The following is a 21470-nucleotide window of genomic DNA, read 5'->3' as shown; positions in this document are numbered from 1 at the left end:
TCTCATGCCATTGAGTTACGATTTTATCTTACTGTCTTTGTAGGTGGAACAAAAGGAGACTGTGATTAAGATAATATTTTAATTCATTCTTTAATTAGGATGAATTAAAATGAAATTAGAGTTAATGGTTATTAAGAAATTACAGTTATCCCTCATTTGGCTGCAGAGCTGTAAGTAGACCTCACAGGGTCCCTCTAACCTTACTTTGAGAACCATTTCTCTAAACAATAGGCATGCTGCAGCTTTGGTAATAATTAGGTGACTTTCTTTAATCTGATTTATGCAAAACCTAACCTTCAAAAAAGGACAGATGAGCTTCCCATTAAGATCTCATCATCTAATTATCGTAATTTCATTGTGGCACAATAATTAGCTTCATTCAAGAACTTTCAAAATGTCTCTAGGGGAGTTTTATCAGCTGTTGTAGAAAAAAATAATTGAGAAAGACGTCGAAAGGCAAGTCACAGAAAGAAAAAAATGAAACTTTATTTGTTTGTATACTTACCAACACTGTAAAATTAAAACCTATGTAATTACTCACAACTAATATAGATCTGCACATAGCAAATAAATCAATTGAAAATAGTTACGAAGTTCTATCACTTTGTCCCCCCCAAACTGCAATACACACAAAGAAAAGTTGAAAAACAAACAAACAAACCAAAAAAAAAACATGTCTAGCCATTCTTTTTCCCCCGCTGTTGCCACCACATGAAAAGTGGATAAAATTCAAAAAAGCATTTTTTTAAAACAAGCTACACCGCTCTTCTGTATCTATGCTAATAATAAACTGAATAAATAATTGCACATTGCACCCTATTATTGCATTAGTTGCAGTTTGTTTCAAAGTCGCAGTATACTCAGGCATATACACAAATGTAAATACAGTTTTCAAACACTGAGTAACACATGAATATTGATGTTATTGAAGTCACACTGCCATCACTTACAAGTCAATATTCCTGCTTATTAATCAAATTCATAAAACACAACAAGATTAAATTTTTAAAATGCACACTCCGGCTGTCTAGTCATTGATTATTCACGTTTTAAGCAAACATTTCAGCATGCACTGATAACTGTTTTATAAGAGCCACAATACCCTCGAGGATATTTTTTCACCATTACAGTGTTGTGGGCAATTTTAGAAAGAATATCCTCTTAATAGGTATTAGCTAACAGTTCTGAAAACAAAACAAAAAAAAACCAAGTTTGCCAAAAAACATAATTTCTTGTAATTTGACAAACATTCCCATTAGAATACAAGCTATGACAAGTGAAAACAAAAAGAAACACAAATCCCAAATGTCATTGCTATCACTACTATTTGAGTTCACATCAAAATGTAAGAATTATTGCAGAATTATCACTGACTATGCCTCCTTCAGTATATTGATACAGCATTTGGTCCATTTATATAATCACATTTATGTCAGCAACGCGCCTAAAAAGTCATAGGAATAGACACTTTAGGCAAATATGCTTATTTGTGTACTTATAGCTAGGCTAAGTTAGCAGTAAGCTTACTTAACTTATCATAAAAAACAGAGACAACTAGATTGTCTATGGTTTCTAATCTGGGATGAACTACAGCAACCACTGGTACATAAAAAAAGAAAAAGGGATCTGAAACTTTAGCTTAGAGCTAGTTAGCTTAGCTTAGCATAAAGATTTGACCATTTTTAAAGGTATAAATAAGGTGCTGCACATAATTTAAAAGTCTTTATGTGCTTATAAGCTTAATAGACCTGTGCTAGTCAGTGTTTATGCCAAGTTAGGTTAGCTTCATGCTAGTAGTAGCTTCATATTTAGCATGCAAACATCAATTGTTCAATGTAAAAATGCAGAAATAAGCATATTTCCCTAAAAACTTTCCCCCAAACTGTTAAGCTTCTCCTTTAAGCTCAGTGTAGGCTACTGGCAATAAAACAAATGTTCTGTAAATGCAGAAAGTTTCTGTGTTGGATGGCAGATAATGTGAGTCGACAATAACATTCAACAGCTGTTTGTTAGCGTGAACGCTGAAAAGAGCTTAGCTGAAACTCAGAAGTAAAGATGACCCAAAGCTGTCTATTATCTTTAGCGCATCTTCATAAGCAGAAGATGGTGGGAGAAGTTGAATTACTGAATCATACCAAATATCACCCACACCTCCCTCTCATATTAAGTACAATACAACAAAACTAACTTAGCTTAATGTTCATGATCAACGAATGAAAATTCATAAGTGCATCAACACACCATAAATAAATACATGCTGGCTTTACTGGAAAACAGCAAAGCAGGAATTGTCATCCAACCTGTCCTCCTTTTACTTTTTAAAATAAAAACAATTATGTTGCTGACACAGTCGTGACAATAAAATGACATTCAAACCTAAAGCGTTAAAATCAACCGCATGACAATGAAAAGAACATGACGAGATGAACAATCGTGAAAAAGAGACTGAGTGGTCACGTCCGCCCAGGCCCCGCGGGTTCCCCCCAATGAACCCCTGAACATTCCTTGGCCCAAAAAATACCATCTGGCTTCGTCCAAACGTCTAGGCCTCTGTGCCATTAAAATTCGGCTTCTTTCCCTCCAGTTTTTTAGTTTTAATTTTTTAGAAACCTCTCTCAGCCTAGCAAGTTTTTTCCAAGACAAGGGAAAGAAGCCGAAAGTTTGGACGCAACGCTTGGCTTTTAAGTCCAACTAATCCTCCCTACATCAGAGGCAGTCCAGAGTAAAGTGTTGAGTAGTCTATTGCATGAGCGCCGCGTAGTCGACTAATGTGCTAAGTCACAAGAGTCCTCATACAAAACAAATACAGTAGAATAATAAGTTAGTAAACAATCATTTTAAATTTCAGTCAGTGTTTTAGCCACTGGTTATTCTCTAATTCCCATTCATGCATCTATATACTAATATTCGGTGTTGATAGAAGGAGGCTGTGTCGGAAGGTTTTTTGTCTGGGCAGGGAGTAGAACTACACGCGAGTGGCCAAAAATGCTGAAAACAGTTTGCGGAAAAGAACAGGAAAAGAAAGATATAATAATAACATCTGAAGTACACGGAACAGGCTTACTGAAATACGCGACGATACAACACTGAAAACATGCAATATAATGCAAACCTAGGAAATTAACATGAGAAGGGAGGCTCTAGGAGTGATACCATTGGCTTGAAAGGGTCATGTGATGCAGCAAAGAGTCATGGGTAGAGATTCGACAGAGATGCAAATTAGGACAAAAGCAGAACAGTCCAATTTTTTTGTCTTTTCAGAAATACATTATCAAAATTTGATAATTTGGCTACATCCCACCACGCACTCTACCGATAGCATCACTGAGCAGCTGTTATATGCAAATAACTACGTCCTACAAAAAACGTTCAGTCTTTTACTAGTACTTTTTTTACTTTTAAATGATGTTCTATGACGCAGCACTGACAGAGAGAAAGTGAAAGCAAGAGATAGACAGAAAAAGAAGAAAGAGTAACACAAGTTGTTCCTAATAAACATTCAACATGCTTCAACAGTTCTCTAAAAAATCTAAGCAACAGAGAATTTGTTTTTTGTTATTCTTTTTCTTTTTTTCTTTTTTTGTTAATTTAATTTGGCTCTCTGAAACAAAAGTGAGCACCCAATCCTCCCTGAGGTGCTTTGAATCAGGGTGGGGAGGTGGTCAGGGTTTTCGGAGAGCCAGAGCCAGAGTCCGAAGGGCTTCATCAGGGTTGTCTGCGGTAGTCAGTCATTGGAAAGGGCCAAACGGAGGAGCCAGTCAGGGATCTCAGGATGTGGTCATGGAAGATGGGTCAGTCCACATAGCCGCCACGTCTCTGAACCTAAAGGAGAATGATTGGAGATTGGAGATGATTTTCAGTGCAGTTCTTGTGTAATTCGGCATACCTCACTCTATTTCCCTGTTTCCTTTCCTTAAAAATGGCTTATTGACTGCCACCCTTCAACTGAGACCATTTAAAGGTCCAGATGTATCCCTCAGGTCCTGTATCAGGTCTTTACTAGATTTTTTATAGTTTCTTAAGGACATGATTTTCAGATACTGTTCATCTGCTGTAGATAGTTTTTGACACTTCTGCTTTTGCCCTCCTTAAATTTTTACAGATGCATTTGAAGTTTGGTAACGCAAAAATACTATTTTATGTATTTTTTATGTTTTTAAAATAGCATTTTATATTTATCTTTGGTATTTTTCATAGATTGAGTTAAAGAAATGGAAAAAATGATTTGTTTTTGAGGCTAAACAAACAAACAAACGAAGAGCCTAAATATACAATTTAAAATATAAAGAAATGGGGGATGGCTCAAAACTCTTGCAGATTACTATTTATTTATGATGTATTTTTAAACAGTTATGTTGGTAAAACGTGATGTTACAAGGCAAAGCACTGATGGAAAGGCAATTAAAAACAAAGAATAAAGTAAACAAATAACACTCACTGAGAGCTCATTAAGAGAAGAAAAAAGTGCTTTTGCAAAATCTTGACAAAGTGAGAGCAGCTAATTAGGCACTAAATCGAAAGATATCATCCATGTTCACACGGAGGAAGTTTTTCACATTTTTCTCTTTGTTTGGGCTATTTTTGCAGTCAAACAGTCACCGATCTCTGACCTTGCATTGATGAGGTACTGGGCCAGGCTGATGTTGGCGGGAGTCCCTGTGATGGTAATCTGGCGTTCCGATGACCCTTCCATGGCGTTAGCTATTTTGATCTGCGCCCCAGACATCTGACGGATCTCGTTGATTTTGGTTCCCTGGCGTCCGATTATGCAGCCTATTAGCTGGGAAGAAAAGAGGATGGGACTTAGCATGGCAAGAGCACATAAAAGAGACATTTGATAGATTCTCTGTGGAGCGTGTGAGTACTGGCCAGTCTTTGACAGCTTTTCAACTATAACTTAGATGCTCCTTATTTAGGTCCAACAAGTCTTTTCCATTAAGGACATTCACTTTGCGAAGCTAACTGCCTTTGGCTGCACTTTGTCTCTGATTGTTGCAGCTGAATTGCTGTCACATTGCATAGCTGGAAACTTCAGCAGGAAGCCATGTGAAAAGATGATAAAACAGAGCATGTCTGGGAGTTTGTGCTTTGATAACCAGTTTTACCAGTTTAATGCAGACTTTCTGTTGTTTTATTTATTCCTTTGTAGCAGTTTTGAGCGTTCACCTCGATTATAGCTTTAGGGAGTGGCAAAACAGCAGAAAGTGGGCACCAATTACCCAAACTGCTGAATAAGTGTGACTGAAGAAGACAACAGTATTTCTGCAACAGCATTCACAATATTGACTTGCCTGAAGCCTGATAATGGATAACCTGATTCTCTGTCAGATTTCAAATGAAAAATGTCTCATTTTAAACCACTCCTGTTCAAGTTTCATTAAACCCTGTCAGGAAAAAATGAAAGTGACAAATGGTGAGTGAAAGCGCATTGTTGGGTGTCTGAATATCATGACAAATGTACTCACATCATTGGGAATGGTGAGTTCATGAGTACTGGCCTGGTTACTGGCATCCAGACCTGCTGCTGAACACAGGAAGCAGACAGAAAGAGTGGAGGAAAGGGAAAGGACATAAAGTACAGTTTGGCACATTAAGGAGGCAAACTGCGATGATCTACTATAAAATACTATGTTATCTATAAACCAGCAGCAAACGTATGTCACTGGAAGTGTGGCTCAGCCCTGTGCAGAGCCTATGCAATACACAAATTCGAGTTCTAACTTTTGAAGAAAAAAAAATCCAAGACAACTGCAATTCTATACAATAAGGATACTAAGGGGAAAACAAAAGAAGCCTCAACATCAACAAGAGCAGACCACCAGCAGGCCATGTCAATGGCAGTGAACCACAGAGACCATTAGGAGGAGAACAACGAGAAGAAGAAAGAAAGGACAGAGACAGGAAAAGAAGAGAAAGAGAAAAAAAGGAGGAAGAGAATGTGTTCGTCTCTACAGGTAAAAACGAGAGAAGGATCTTTGGTGAAGAGGGTCATTGTGTAGGTGGGTACGTACCGGGGAAGGCAGGGGTGGTCTGTCCGAGGGGGGTAAAGGGGGTTTGCTGCATAGCCAACTGGTGGAGCTTGCTCAACTGCTGAGGGGGGGAGGAGGAGGACAGCAGAGCTATGAGGTCATCGTTAAAAACGCACTCTGACACACGCACACGCTCACCAGACACATACACGCACGCACAAAGGTCAGTCCGAAATGCTACAAGAGTAAAGAAAGGATCTGAGGATAAGTAACAACACTGACAGGTGAAGGACAAAGACAGAGAAAAAAGAGAGAGACCAAGAAAGAAAGACAGAAGAAGAGGAGAACCTCATGAAGGCCTTGGCCTGAGACTGGAGCATTTGGGAGGATTTCATAAGCCCCGCCCCTCATTGTTACTGTTGCTACACGTGGAACAATCTATGTTGAAACTGCAGTTTAGGGAATAAAATGTCACTGTGCTGTTCTGGCCTGGAATCCTGCACTTGCTGAAATAATTGCTGCAGTTCTGAAATAGAACTTTGCAGTTGTTAAACTAAACTCTTGAACTAAACTCTGCATTTCTAGAACAGAACTCTGCAATCAATCAATCAATCACTCTGCACAGGTTCACATTCAGAATCTGGTGACCACAGATGAGAGTTTTAGTAGCAGAAGCATTCTGGTTGCCATATGTAATCTGCTTCTTGTCTGATTTTTATTTGCCATTTTGTAAAAAGCAGGTATTGTTTGAATGTAGATAAACAATCTGTGTGGAGAGCAAAAGAGGGTATGAAATTATGAAACTAGTGACTATCATTTAAAGCCATACAAACTGAAAGTGATTTGCAGCAATGTGCTGAGCAGAAACTGTAGAATTCGAATGACATTCCACAACTTCAAGCACCTGCCAACGACACTACTGGTGACGTGAAGTGGACAGGACCTGGGATAAGCTTTTCTCAACTTCCAAGTGAGTGGTTAAAGCTACAAGCAATGAGAGAGAAAAATACCTGTCAGATATGACCTGGTGGTAACAACATTAGAGGATTATCTAGGCAACTGAAGCCTTGAATGTCCACAAGCGAACAACCAACCAGCTGAGCTGGGGATCTTGTTAGGATGACTCCTGGATACCTCCTGAAATGCGTTGCCAGTGAAATGGATATCTGGAATAGTCTGCCTAGGTAACTGTGATCCAACTTTAGATAGTCGAGGATAGTGGATGGATGGGTGGATGTTTGCCCATGTAATCCCCTAATGTCACCTGCCCCTAATGCCTAATATCACCTTCTCATATGTCAGTCAATGATATTGTTCACACTCACTGACTGTCAGTAAATCAATCAGGCTCATGAGTTTACATTTTCTAACAGCTGTAACTTTACATTTTGAATGTTTACCACCAACTGGTCATGACAGATGGCTGCTGCACCTTGAACCTGAATCTGCTGGAGGTGTCTTCCTTTTAAAAGGGAGCTTTTCCTTCCCACTGTCACCAAGTGCTTGCCCATAGGGGGTCATCTTTAAGATAAATAACTCTAAGTGGAGCTGAGTTGAACACTGAGAGTTTTAAAACCTTCTTGTATTCAAAGTCATCTTTAGCATCAAAGCAGCCGTTTTAATCCATGAAAATACCTCATTGTGGGATTCCATACAGTTCCCTTTCTACTTGCAAGAAAAGCATTTTTCCTCTTCTTCCTCTTGAGCTTGTTTGAACATGCCAACAAATGGAAAGTTTAATTAAAGTTAGTTTAAATAAAATTAAATTGTAAAAAGAAATGGAGTGGAGGTTGGAAGTCGATCTGAAACCTGTCTTAAAAGTCCATCAAGAACTTCAAGACTAATCTGATAACTTCTTCAGGCCAAGCCCCATGAGGTTTAATGCCAATCAGAGGGCACAGAGGCAAGAATAAGAAAAGTTAGAAAACATAGGAAATAACATATCAGAATAAAAGCTGTATTAATATTAACAATTAATATTAATAAGGGTGGAAAGAAAGTAAGAACATCTGGATGCAGCGAGACAGAGTTATAGAGGGTGCAAGACTGACTGCCTCGTGGGGCACTCACATCTGGATGTGGGATGGCGTACTGTCCTTGAATGGTATACGCCTGCAAACATGAGGAGAAGAGCTCACTGTTATGATGCCACAAGACACATTATTAAATAAGTTCTGAAAAGCTAAATAAACAACAGTGGACTGAAACAAAATATAAATCAAGAAAAAATGATCTGTCGACATTTCTACAGCTCAAGGACAACATAGACTTAAATGGGTTTTTTTATATCTTATGAGTCATATTACATGTAAGTCATGCATTATAGATTTCCTGTCAAGTTCTCCTACAATTCATCAATCAAATCCAGTTGAACTAAATAAAAAAGGGACAAATCAGACAGCAGGAAGGTGATTGGGAGGGTGTGGAGTAAACCAGAGGAGCGACCCTGAGGGGAGTAAGGTGTCGTGTCCTATTGGACATGTGGTTTATAGGAGCCACAGAGGTCAGAACTGAGCAAAATTGAATTTTATCCCACAAGATACAAAGCTGATTTTTAATGTAAGAATAAAAACACACCAAGTCTGTGGCTTCTGCTTTAGATATTTTACTGCCTTTCTCAATAGTCTCACATCAACCACTAAAATCTGAAAACAAACAAAAAAATTATAGATGCTATAGATGAATGTAGTGAAAGTGATTAACCAGTTAGTCGATCCACAAGAACTTTGCCTGCAACTATTTGAATAACTGAATAATTTAATTAAAATTCTGCCTCCAGACTCCCGTTATGGGTTCTTATATTAAGTTTTTCCACTCTTAAAGGTAATTAAAGGGAAGTATTGAATATTTTGACTCAAACCTGACCTGAATAACATAGAGCTGAAGCAGTTTTTTTATTCATAGATTTGTCAACCAGCAGTAATTTGCACAGCTGAATATAAATATAGCAAGGTTTCCACATATTCAAGCTTTTTAGATGTAAATATTTATTAATTAAGATGATTTTGAAGAGTTTTTCTTCACAATTTTGCCCTGTTTTATAATTGATGTAACCACCAAGCAGGGGTGCCAGTTTAACTCACAGTGTTGCTCAAGTGATTCATATACCTTAAGGCTGTTGCAGAGGCACAGGTGTGAATCTGCCCCAGGCCATTTGTTGGGTGTTTTCACTCATGTCCTGTTAGAGTAGAGGATAGAAAGCCTCCAACCTACTGATCAGCAAAGCTACAAAGGTGAACATAGCCTATAGTAAAAAATAAGCTCTAGTTAACTGGAGCTAAAGTAAAGAAAAGCAAGACCTGTGTGTTTGCGTGTGTGTCTCAATAATAATAATAATAATATTAACAAATAACAATATAATTTTTTTTTGTTTTAAACAGACAGATTTCTTATATATTTGTGTTTTCTTCCTTTTATGAAGGACGATCTAAAAATGTGTTCAGCACTCTACAAGTGAGCCAGACACACCTCACTTGTAGCCAAAACCTACAGCTCAAAAGCAGTTTTTGGACTACTCTAAAAATAAAACTTGCTTTCCGTTAGCTCCGCCTCTGAGCAGAGAAGCCCCACCCTACTGTTTTTTTAATGAGGAGTGGCCAATCACAAGAACGCTTGCTTGACCAATGGATTTCCATAAAAGGAGAGGCGCTGCACGTGTCTCAGTATAAGATAAACTGGGATTATTTTTAACTGTGAATAATACAAAGCTGCTCTATTAGTGTCCAAAAATAAAAATATGTACTTTGAAATTAATAAAACAGGTACCCTTTAAAATATAATTAATATAAGCTGCTGCTTCATTTGTTGTCCTGCCATACTACCCCTATCCACTAGCTGCTGCCACTGAGTTTCCCTTCCCCAGCAGACCACATTATTTAGCAACACACCTTGGGCGTTTATCAATATGCGTACTTGTGCGTACTTGCGTTCTCGTGTACTCGTGAAACGTCATCAGTCGGAGACCAAGTACTGTTCCAATTCGAAGTACGCATCACGCCGAGAACGCGAAAAAGTCCCGGATGTGTTCTCGATCCGCCCGTTTTATCGAGCATGCATCGGTGTAGACTTGGGACAGCTAAATATCCCAGAATGCATTTCGTCCAAAACTCAACAGCGGACTCCCGCCACATCGTCGCCCCCGCTCGCGGTCTTCTCACTACTCAGGTTAAAGAAACCCCAGCAGCTGTCTATAGTATTGAGTGTCCACTAGAATAGAAATAAAAGCGTTCTAACATCTCACCTGCTTGTTTTATTAAGGTATGTACACGTATGTACATGTACACTATTTTTATTAATAGAGGTTTCACTACTGAGGTTAAAATGATATATAAGTCACTTAGATCACTTCTAAATGTTAATGTTTGGTTCATTTCAGTGTTTTATTTGTTCCTGAGTAAACCGGTTTGGCTGTGATTAAAGTTAAGCTTCATAACATGTTACTCACAGTTAAATTAGGAGGGGACGGCAGTAAAAACCCGGACCTGTGACATCATCACGTACGCAGGTGTTCCGACTGTACAAATCACAGGTCCGTGCTCGCGTACTTGAGAATTGAGAAACATCCCACGAGTCCGTGTCGCGTTCTCGGCGGGTACGTACTCCCGTGCGTTCTCGGCGAGTACGTACTCACCGAGCACGCGAGTACGTACTCGCGTACTTGGGCATTGATAAACGGCCCTTGCTTCTGTGAGCCTCCCCATTGTGGCTGGCTCCATTGCTATGAGCTCCTTTACTCCCTGTGTCTGTTTACGGCTGAAGTAAAATTACGGAAGTATATCTGTGTATTTTTCCAGCTTTTGGTTCCAAACTAAGAAAGGGCTGTGCTTCCAAGAGTATCTACTCTAGGGGATTTTTCCTGTCTTGGTAACTTGGTTACTTGTGTTTTAGGCTTTAGAGTAAAGTTTAATTTCCCCAAGCTTCATCAAGCTTAACATTTGTTTTCCCTGATTTTCTTTTAGACTTTTAAGCAGAGTATTTTCAATGAGAAGCACCAGCGTCAGTTTTCACTAAATAAAAGGTAAGTCACCTGATGGATCCTCTGACTCAGATGAGTTGAACGCAATTGATCTCAGTTCTGGTTCGAGTGGCTGGGGGTGATGGATGACCGTTTAAAAACAAATAAAAGCAGTGAGGGTTTCATGCTAGTTGGGATTTGGGTGGGTGAGGGGAGTGAGGAAGGGAGGAAAAGTGAGTAAAACCTGGTGCGACACTAACAGGCAGTGGCTGGTGCTGCAGTAAGAGGCTGAGGTTGGCTGTGGACGCCCCCAGTGGGTCTGCTCTTACCTGGCCACCTGAAAAAATGACAGGGGTGGAGGCAGGCTTGGGGCGGTAGGGGATGGTGGCACCTTTCGGTGGGGACTGAGGAGAGCAAAGGAGGAGAGAGTGGGGGAAGAAGAAGAAGGGGCGGGATGTGGAGAGAGTGTTAGAATGGGAAGACAGAAAATAATAGGGAGAGAGAGAGAAAGAAAGAAGTTGCATAAAGTGAGACCAGAAGGGAGAGTGCCTTAGGGAAGACAACCTGTGGACACCCACACAAAAAGTGCTCTTCACTGTGCGTTCATGCTGACATTACATGTCCAAATCGTGGTTCAGTGCACAACTAAACTTGGATTTACCTGGAACACCACTTTCAACTGGATAATGATGACTCAACATATTGTTATTTAAGGGTTTTTTTTCTTAAGTCTAGAGACTTACAGTCATGTCACAAATGTCCTAGTATCCATGGCTGATGCCATCATGAAGGCCCAATGGAGAACTGGCTGTGCAGATAGTTCAAATTAATGGTGCAAGAAAAAGAGAGACACCTAAATACCGTGTAGCCCTTTGATCCAAAGCATTTTTTTCCATTTCCGACACAGAATTACAAGAAGGTAACAATACTTTTGTCAAAAACATCAAAGTATATGCCTCCTGCTTTGATCTTTTGGGTGAATTTTACTTACTGATACATCAGGCTTTAACCGTTTCATGCATGAATTATGACAACCTCAATCAGGATTTTTTTTCTTAAGTATTTTTATTCATCTTTAGGCATGGAAAAAAAGATTTTTGAACTTCATTTTTTTTAAACATGTACTTTTCAAATAGTTTTGTACATGTCCACTTAGTCAGTCCACTGGCTGACCAGTGGGTGGCAGCGTATGGAGTGACACATCAGTGTCCAGTGTAGTGGTTAATGTGCAAGTACACTGAAAAAAAGGGATTGGCCAGCTCTTGGATTTACGTAAGCATCTTGTGTGTATTTAACACAAGTGCCTCATGCTTTAAAGTTAAGTGTAACTATATAGTGTAGAAACTACATGATATGCAGAGAGGCTAGATTAAATTGTTCATATCATGTTCGAGCGAAGTAAGTCAATAATATAGCAATGTTAAATTCCGCAACACCGCACGTGAGTTGAGTCTCGCGCGCTTTGGATCGTGGTTTGAGGAAGGCATCCATCTCAGTCAAGTCGAGCAGCCGCCTCTACTTTTTTGGTTTACCAAAAGAAGTAAATTGGGTGGTTGTTACATTAAATAAGTCTGCTTTGTAATTTGAACACAATAATTTCATGTTTCTATGAACGTAATTAAATCATGTAGGATCTGTACGAAATTCAAAAACTTAATTTGTTCTTGTTGAGATGACATGATACAATCTAGTAAGAGTGGTTAGTTGCTGGACTCGTGAAATTAACAAGATCACATGAGATTTCAAACAGCAGGAAAATCACTGAAGTTATAAGAAGCAGACAACTAGACACACACCACGTGTATGCTACTGCTTTTTATTGTGGTTTAATCTGTCAAGGACAAAAACATAAAGAAAATTCTGCATCAAGCCATGAAATCATAGCTTTCGTACTTTTAATAAGCCTGGATTGGTGGCATGGTGGTTAGTGCTGTTGCTTCACAGTAAGAAGATCCTGGGTTCAAATCCACTATCTGGCGCAAATGGTTGTTTGTCTCTATGTGATAGACAGGTGAGCTGTCCAGGTTCTACCTTGACTTGTAACATGTCACTTCAGGGTTATGCCCCTGCAACTATAAAGATAGGAGGATGGTAGTTGTTTTGGATCTATTCAATTTTTATGGTAACCAGACTCTAGACTCTGTTGAACATTATGTAATATGAAGACAACATGTAGTATTTAAGTGACCAAGTAGTACTGGGGTAAAAGTTATTGAATAGTGTTGAAATAAAATGACAAAATTGTGGAGGATTAAAATATTCCAAGAGCTCAACTTACTTCATCTAAACATGTTTCAATCGCGTTTCCTGAACACAAAATGCACAGGTTTATTGAATATGAAGAAGTTGTGTTGATTTAACTCATTTGTTTAAGTTTCTCCAAAAGCAAAACATTTGTGTGCAACCAATGTCCACTATTGAATCAAGTATATCCACCATGGCCTTTTTTTCAGTGTATACACTGACACAAGTACAAGAAAACAGTCTTTAAATAGCTGTCCACTGTAGTGACCACTATGCATGAAAGGGTTAATGATATTTATGCTGTTCACAGGTAAGTCCATCACTTAATTATCTCAGCAACTATGAGGCAGATTGCTGTGAAATTTTGCACCAACATCCACCTTCATTAGAAGATGATATAAATATCACAAGTTAAAGCTTTTAGTGATCCAAACTAGCTTAAACACAATCCTGAGTTTAATCTTGGATTTAATAAACTACACTCCATGGCTATAAAAATGAAATCTGTAATTGTACTATCTTTAGGCTGACTCTAAAACTGGGGTTGGGTGGCAAATTGGGTGGGATTTTAACACTTGACTTGTAATAAGGTGTAAATGTGAGATAGTGATAGATTGAGCTCAGCAGTGACTGCCCACTTTTTTAAGAAGTCTGGTTCCAGGAGTGAACTTTCTCTGTTAATGTTTCATAAGATCCTTACATAAAGAGTTTTAAGCCTTGATCTAAGCCATGACCATTGAAAAGCCATGCTGACCATTAAAAAAATTGATTTGGATAAAAAAAAAAAAAAACAGGAAAATAATAATAATAAAAAAGACAGAGGTACAAGACTATGTACATAATTACTTTTTAGGGTTAGGAAACAGCTTATCCCATAATGCACTACAAATGGGATTGGCTTCCAGCCTTTTTAAATTTCCTCCTTTTCATTGTCATAGTTTTCAGAGTTTGTAAGGTTGTAGCATAGTTTTTGATGGTGCTTAGTTCTTGATTGCAGTGACCGCAAGTTTTACACTCACTAAGCGACCTGATGTTCGTAGGTTTAAACAGTGACTTTCACAAAACAGAGAAATTGCTGTTTCATTTTAGGAAAGTGGAAGAGTATTCTTTTCCCCCAAAGTTACAACTAAACTGTGTTTTTGCTAAAACAAAGTTGATCTCATATATCAGTACTGGCATTTCTAAAGGCCTATACAGAACAGATGGGAGAAACACCCTTCAGCTCTGTTATGAGTGTTGCTGTTGCATAGTTTGTCCACCAGAGGGCACTCCACAACTTCCCTCTTGGCAACACATGTTTGGAACGCCACAAAGAGATCAACCAGCTGATGAGCAGAATTAGACCGAGCATAATAATCCATGACTTGTTGTGACAATGAAGCATGGTAACTTTTGAACTACACTGTCATATTATCTCAGTAAGGATTCATAAATAACGACACATAACAAATGCTTCGTAAATCTGTTCGAGTTTCATATGTGTGAAAGAAAATTTATTGTCCAATATATTGGGTTTTTACCAAATATCAGTATCGGTATTAGTACTGGTATCAATATCACTGCTGGTATTGGTCTTAGAAATCCTGTATTTTTGGACTATAGATGTAATGCAGAGTTGTGGTTTCTAAAGGAGAGATTATCATCGTTTCACAGTGTCGTAGGTCGTAGTAAGTTGACTCACAGCATTATGGTAATAATCAAAATCCCTATGAACAATGTGAATGGGAATGGGATTTTTGGAAGCTCACTGTTGAGCTCTATAAGGTTTGTTCACTGTCTGCTTTACCATAAAATTCAAGTGAAGTAAACCTTTCCATTGTGACTGTTGTATTACTAGATTGCTGTGTGGTTTATTTTCTGGTTTGGAGGAAGTCTGTACTTCAGTTTTTCCTAAGTGAAATTTTAGTGTTTTGTCCTTAAGTTAGCATTTATTTAAAGCTATCCATATTTAAGTCCCCGGTCTTTGTATGAACTGTAATAACCCAGCTAATTAGCATTAGTTCACAACTTGGCACTACACCCCAAATTTGAGGCTTCAGAATAGGAGTTCACAAAAACAAAGAGTTTCTTTACGATGACTGTGTCCATCTTTTATGTACAGCCTATGGCCTGAACCTATTTGCAGATGTGTCAGTTTGTTATCTGTAAACAAAAATCACCCAAAAGTCCACACACGAGGTTTTAAGGCTGCTGTTTTCTACCTATGGAAACCTGCTTTTCTCCCGACTGTGCAAACATTAAGTCAGTGCAGGACATGTGCACGTCTCTGCCGTCATGTACTGAGTACTTGGTGTCACATTTGCCATCTAAAAGGCAAAGAAATGTGTCTGCAGCAGTAGAGTAATGTTAATAATCCAGACTTGCAAACATAAACAATATCAAAACATATGCGAAAAAATGTGCAAATGTGCAAAAATGTGAAAAATTACATTTAGAAACAAATCTTTGGATACAGCAGAAACTCTAGGAGTAAATTACTTTTAAAAGTGTAGTCAAGCCTTTGAATTCTCCATATCAAACTTATTTTCAGCTACATAACATTTCTTTCATGTCCCCTGTGTGGCCACCCCACCCCCTCACCGTACCTCGAGCAACACCACACATATCTGTTTGACACACTGGATGATGGCCTCGGGGGCCCCTGAGATTGTCACCGCTCTCTCAGTGGAGTTGGGGAGCATGTCTCCTGCCACCTGGACCTGAGCTCCTGTGGACTGGAGGCAAGAAAGAAACATTTAAAAAAAAAAAAAAATATTACCCTGCATCCCTTCAAACTGAGCCGAAACCGATATGGGAGAGCAAAATGAGCTCTGAGGCTTGGAGCCCTGCACACCGGGGATTATGCAAGACTGGACACTTAAATGGAAACTACATGAACCACAAATGTGGGATTTGGGAAGCTTACATGGGAGCTATATGAGGGATAAATATGAGCATATCCTCTGGCAGTGTCATTATTTTAAAAAACATGATTGATTTTATGTTTATAGACATCGTTAGGATGAAAAATGTGCCGCCACCTCTCTCATTTCTTTGATTTTGGAGCCTCCTTTGCCGATGAGGGATCCACACTGGCTGGCCGGGACGACAAGCCTCAGGGTTACGGGGGGTTTGCTGGTGGCTGGGCTGTTGCTCATGGAGTTGATTATATCCTGCGGGCGAGGAAAGGCCACATTTTGTCAGATGCGATGACTTTCACAGTGTTTTTCTGTCTGTGAAGTGGAGGCTTTGTAATAAATCTACCTTCATGGTTCTTAACTCACCATCAGCGCTTTAAGAAAACTCTTTGCTTCGGCATAAAATGACCTTTAAAAAGCTAAAATGATGTTTACTTTTTGGCAATAACATCTCTTCACACTTTTAAGTTGCTGCTTTTATTAATATTCTTCTAATAAACAGGGCTAAAGCCTCGGTATTTCAGTATGATGCTACTTTAAAGTTGACCATTTTATCTGTTGGGTATAATTATAATATTTTCCACCTAATCCTATTTTATAAGGTACTGTACAGCTAGTGTACAGCAGTAGAAACCGACCAGAGCAGTATTATTAATATGATTCTATTTAATGATGAAGCACTAACAGAAGGTATCCTGTCGAGATGACAGTGCATACATTTCCTGAAAAAATGAGAGCAAGATTTTGAGATATGAGCCATTTTTTCACTTAAAAAAGGCTAATTTGGCTGCCAGAGCAGTAAGAGAGTTTACTTAAAATAAATCACTGTCACTGAAGCATAAAATCCTGATACACGGTCCAAAAATCATATTTCAAGAAATATAATTAAGTCTAGTTATTGCAAAAGGAAGCTAGACCTTTGCATTTAGCTAAAAATAACTCCAAGTTGTTTATCAAGTAAAGAAAACTGAAAAAGAGTTTATCATAGAACCATGTAAATGTATGATTGCCACACATGGAAGTCTCGATTGTTCTATCTCTGCCCTCATGATCTCATGTATTACCACGGTTTATTATGTAATAGCATAATTAACATGTACCATTATGCCCTTGTGCTAGAGACAGCTGTGGTTGCAGGATTTTTACAAGTTTAATGGGCAAATGCATGTCCAAATCATGTGCATATGACTTCTTCTGAGGAGAAAAAAAGGTGAAATGGTCAAGGTAGGGGCTTTTAATGTACAGCAGTCCCTCGTTTATCGCGAGAGTTACGTTCCAAAAATAACCCGCGATAGGTGAAATCCGCGAAGTAGCCAACTTTATTTCTTACAATTATTATAGATGTTTTAAGGCTGTAAAACCTCTCACTACCCACTTTATACACTTTTCTCAGACAGGCATGAACATTTTCACACTTTTCTCTCTTGTTTAAACACTCTCAAAGTTCAAACCTTCGTAGAAAAATAAGTCCAGTATTAATGAATGAAACCAAAGGCATCCGCGGTTCCCTTTGACGGTGCAAAACGTTTCGTCGACATTGTTGCTTTTATTGGGGAGAAAACTTACAAGCATACAGTACAGCACTTCAGAGTCACACTGCTAGCGATAGAAGATTTATGTAAATTTGACAAGCTGAACGCATTCTGTACTGTACAGGAGACACGGCACAAGATTGATTGACAGTGGTCTACAGCTGATCAGGACGCAGAACACAATGTGCTGTTAAAAAAACAAAAAAGCAAAAACAAAAAAAACCCATGGAAAATTGCACAAAAAAAATCCGTGAAACAGCGAGGCCGTGAAAGGTGAACCGGGTTATAGCGAGGGACCACTGTACCAGACTTTAAGTGTTTTGGCATTGCGAAGTCAAATTTCTATAACTTTGAAAGGTTTTTGCCATTTTTGTTTGCTTGTACAGTTTTTCCTGTTTTGTTTTGTTTTTAAATGTGTGTTTTTAAGTGGGACTGATGGCGAGCCAACTTAGCTCTGCGCTCATTTTCTATGAAAATCTGCTGCTGGGATGTGTGCTGACTGTTGTTTTGCATAATCTTGCTGAAATAACCAACAACGTCCATGAAAAACACTTTGTCTGGTTGGCAGCGTTGCTCCAAAACCTGTGTGCTTTGTTTAGCATTAATGGGGCCTTCACAGATGTGCTGCATGCTAATACCATGTCCGCTGCAGCACTCTCAAGCCTCACCTGGCTGGAGCCTTTCTGTGTGGAGTAGATGATCTTCCTGTGCCTACATGTATTTCCTACAAGCTAGCTGTGAACAAAGTTCTGCATAATAGTGCTTTGAATAAAGCCCTGTATAAATGCATATAAATTGCATTGTTTCAGGTACAACACTCGAATAGCATCACATCACTCTGGCTTTTAAACTTATCATTGATAACAAGATAGATCTTGTTATCTAGAGAGCGTGACATCCATGATTCCTAAAAAAATAAAAAATAAAAAGCTTCTCAGTTTGCCAATTTAATTTGCGGTCCGTGAAATATTTTCACTTAAATAGAGCATTTAAATGATTAACATTGCTGTAGTCCCTGTTCACCTACAGTACACAGAGAAAACACAACATTTATTTTAAATGGGGGTTGTAAAAGAACAAAGTACAGTGATTACTACCACCTGTCATTACAGGAGGAAAAGACAAATATTTCAGAAATCTGTCGAAAACTTGTTTAAAACTAAACATTGTATCATTATTCAGCAAAGACTGTAATATTTTTTTTTAAATGTGCTTTGCTTTTTTTCACCTTTTTTTGTAAATGGACTCCATTCATGGATAATTGATTAAGACTGATGAAAATTCTTATTTTTAGCATTAAAACTATAATTCAGATTAAAGAGCCTGCACATGCTGGTGAATTAACCCTTACAGGAACATTAAAAAATGATTTTTGGTAATTACTACTACTGTTAATTCAGAGCAGCTGTGACATAAACCTTACATGGGGTGGGGTTCTAATAATTTGATATGCGCTGCATGTGGGTACCTTCACACCTACTTTACACTGGATTCAGGCGTAATCGATAAAACCTTGACTACACTAATATATGAGTGTAGCTGAGTTGCAAAGTTAAACAAAATCAAGTGACTTGTGTTTGCGTCATAGTACGACAACTGACCCTGAAGTTTCCACACTTACTTAAAGCAGCACTTGTGCGCAGCGCATGAATAATAAGTGGTTGAGTCTATCTATTGTGTTATGGAGACACTTGGCTTGGTCCGGCTGAAAGTATGCTGATACGGCACCCAAATCAAAACACAGCACTGGCCCATTTTCAGAGGGTGTTGCAAGGTTAGATCAGCACATTTCTGTCCTACATATCAGGGCCAAAGCTGCTTTGTATTCCACCTGGAAATGAGTCAGTACAGGTGCTAAAATCAGGCCAGTGGTGCTGGATTCTCACATAAGTATGGTCACACTCAGATGCACATACAGCCTTTACGCCATTACTTTACATACAGTTGTAAGATTCTTGAATGCAACCATTAAGATGTTAAAGTAAAAATGTTGCTACATTTTCTAATTTTTCTTTTAAAATGTGCCATTTTTTAAAAATCTTATAGAAGAAAATGGTTCAAATTTGATTTGAAATCAGTGCTTAAATAATACTAAGTTTATTAGTGTTGTAAAAACAGACTCTTTGTGGTGTAAAATAATAAACGGTACCTCTTCAAATTTGTAGGCTATCATGGCAAAGGCCTTGAAAATGGCATCTGTTGGCCCAGTGATGGTGACTATCCGTTCAGGGCAGTTCCCCTCTGAGATGTTGATACGGGCGCCGCTCTTTAGAGAGAAAGAGAGAGAGAGAAAGCATTAAATATGTGATTATAGGACAAAAATAGTTAACAAGAGTCTGAGAAACATTCTTCTTACGTCTTCACGCATTTTCTTGACCGTCTCTCCTTTCTGAAAGCAAAGGGGAGAAAGAGCAGTGAGATGTTTTGTGCATTTCCCACAGGCGTTATCATGCTTTACATGCTCTGCTTGTTGTGCTTGTGATAAATACCTTTCCTATGATGCTTCCAACCTCCTGCAGAAACAACAGAAAGAAATGTTAGACGCCACAGGCTCCTTGAAATTAGTTTTTGTTTTCTTTGCTCTTTTTACAGAAGCAAAAGCAGAACAAGAAAAGTCAAGTTTGGATTCGTGTGTTTGTACCTTGCCGTGCATCAGCAGCCTGATGGTGAGGGTCACATTCAGTCCACCTTCTGATTGGACCTTAATGGGCTCCATGTCGGGATTGGATGTGAAGGAAGGGGCGTGGTCACGTGACAGAGGAAGTCGAGGGCCAATGCGAGTGTGATGGTAGAGTCAGCCAACCGGTCACCTGCCAGGTAAAAGAAACGCAGACATGCAAAAATGCTTGATGCTTTCATTTTAATTTATTCTGCTTCAGTTAGTGTAGGGCAGCCATTCCCAAATTTAAATTTGACCTATCAGAGGACTTTCTAAAACCTACACTGTAAAAGAAATGGAAAATGCAAGTAAATTCTGCTTTTGGGGGGTAAAATTTGATGTGTGGTTAAAAAGTACGGAAAAAATCTGTAAAAATTTATATTTTATTTGTATTTATTTATTTAAAAAGGACAATTCATGTTTAACATGGTTATAATACTGATGTGCTACACATAGAGTTTATAGCTATAAACACGTATCCTATGTTGGGCTCTTACATCCACAATGAACAAACAAGATTTACAGCAGTTATTTAAAACCACAATACTCCGTAAAAGAAACTGCGGTAGATACACTACATTATTCGAATATTTGTAAGATGGAAATGATGTTTTAGTTGTGGAGCTAACTTTTATCCAGCCTTTACTGTGAAAGGTTTAACATCTTTGATGAATTTGATATGGGAAATTCCTTGAACATTACATTGTACTAGATTTTGTACTTATTATACTTTTACGATCCTCTGACGAATTTTAACTCTTTCTGTGCCAATAATAGGTCGGAGAAATTAAAAATAATCCTCAGAATTAAGAGCCTAACAAATTTTTGTCATAAAAGGAATAAAACACAAATAGTTTAGAAGTCTGTCAAAAACGTGTTTAAAAATAGAAATTATTTATTTTATTACTTGTGTATATATATGAGAATTAATAATAATAATAATAAACAAAGATAATAAGAAACTAAATATTTAGTAATAATATAATGACATGGCTTAGTTTTTGTGGTTTTACTTTAAAAAAAAAAAAATTAAATATGAACTCATAAATTAAAACAAGCCTAACTGCAGAGCCTTCTTGGCCCACTGGGGGCCGCTGTCGGACAGAGATTCAGTTTTTGTTTTGTTTAATGGATCTAAACCATGCAAGTCTAAAGCTGTAGACATTTATAGTCTTCGCCTTAAGCTTTTATAAAAATGTAAGCCTGCATGAAAGT

The 21470-nt window shown here is 38.3% G+C and overlaps 2 protein-coding genes across 2 annotated transcripts in view; one reads left to right on the top strand and one right to left on the bottom strand.

The window, feature by feature from the left end:
- Positions 1-461: 461 nt before the first annotated feature.
- LOC116310267 (poly(rC)-binding protein 3-like) lies at positions 462-20324 on the bottom strand. Its single transcript, XM_039607435.1, has 12 exons — positions 20238-20324; positions 20086-20109; positions 19953-19985; positions 19746-19862; positions 16188-16319; positions 15753-15881; positions 11184-11327; positions 8040-8081; positions 6012-6090; positions 5466-5524; positions 4611-4780; positions 462-3822 (listed from the first exon to the last, which is right to left on the bottom strand). Exons 1-12 carry the CDS (start codon positions 20310-20312, stop codon positions 3768-3770), a joined length of 1059 nt encoding a protein of 352 aa, XP_039463369.1. The 5' UTR covers positions 20313-20324; the 3' UTR covers positions 462-3767.
- Positions 20319-21470, top strand: part of LOC116310268 (fibronectin type III domain-containing protein 5-like) — a 78165-nt gene continuing 77013 nt past the window's right edge. Inside the window, exon 1 of the mRNA XM_039607436.1 lies at positions 20319-20413. Within this exon, the coding sequence (XP_039463370.1) occupies positions 20382-20413 (32 nt within the window). The 5' untranslated portion in view covers positions 20319-20381. The remainder of the gene's footprint in view (positions 20414-21470) is intronic.

This window comes from Oreochromis aureus, linkage group 23 (assembly GCF_013358895.1).
Source record: "Oreochromis aureus strain Israel breed Guangdong linkage group 23, ZZ_aureus, whole genome shotgun sequence".
Classification (NCBI taxonomy): domain Eukaryota; kingdom Metazoa; phylum Chordata; class Actinopteri; order Cichliformes; family Cichlidae; genus Oreochromis; species Oreochromis aureus.
This window is presented reverse-complemented; position numbering and strand designations above follow the sequence as displayed.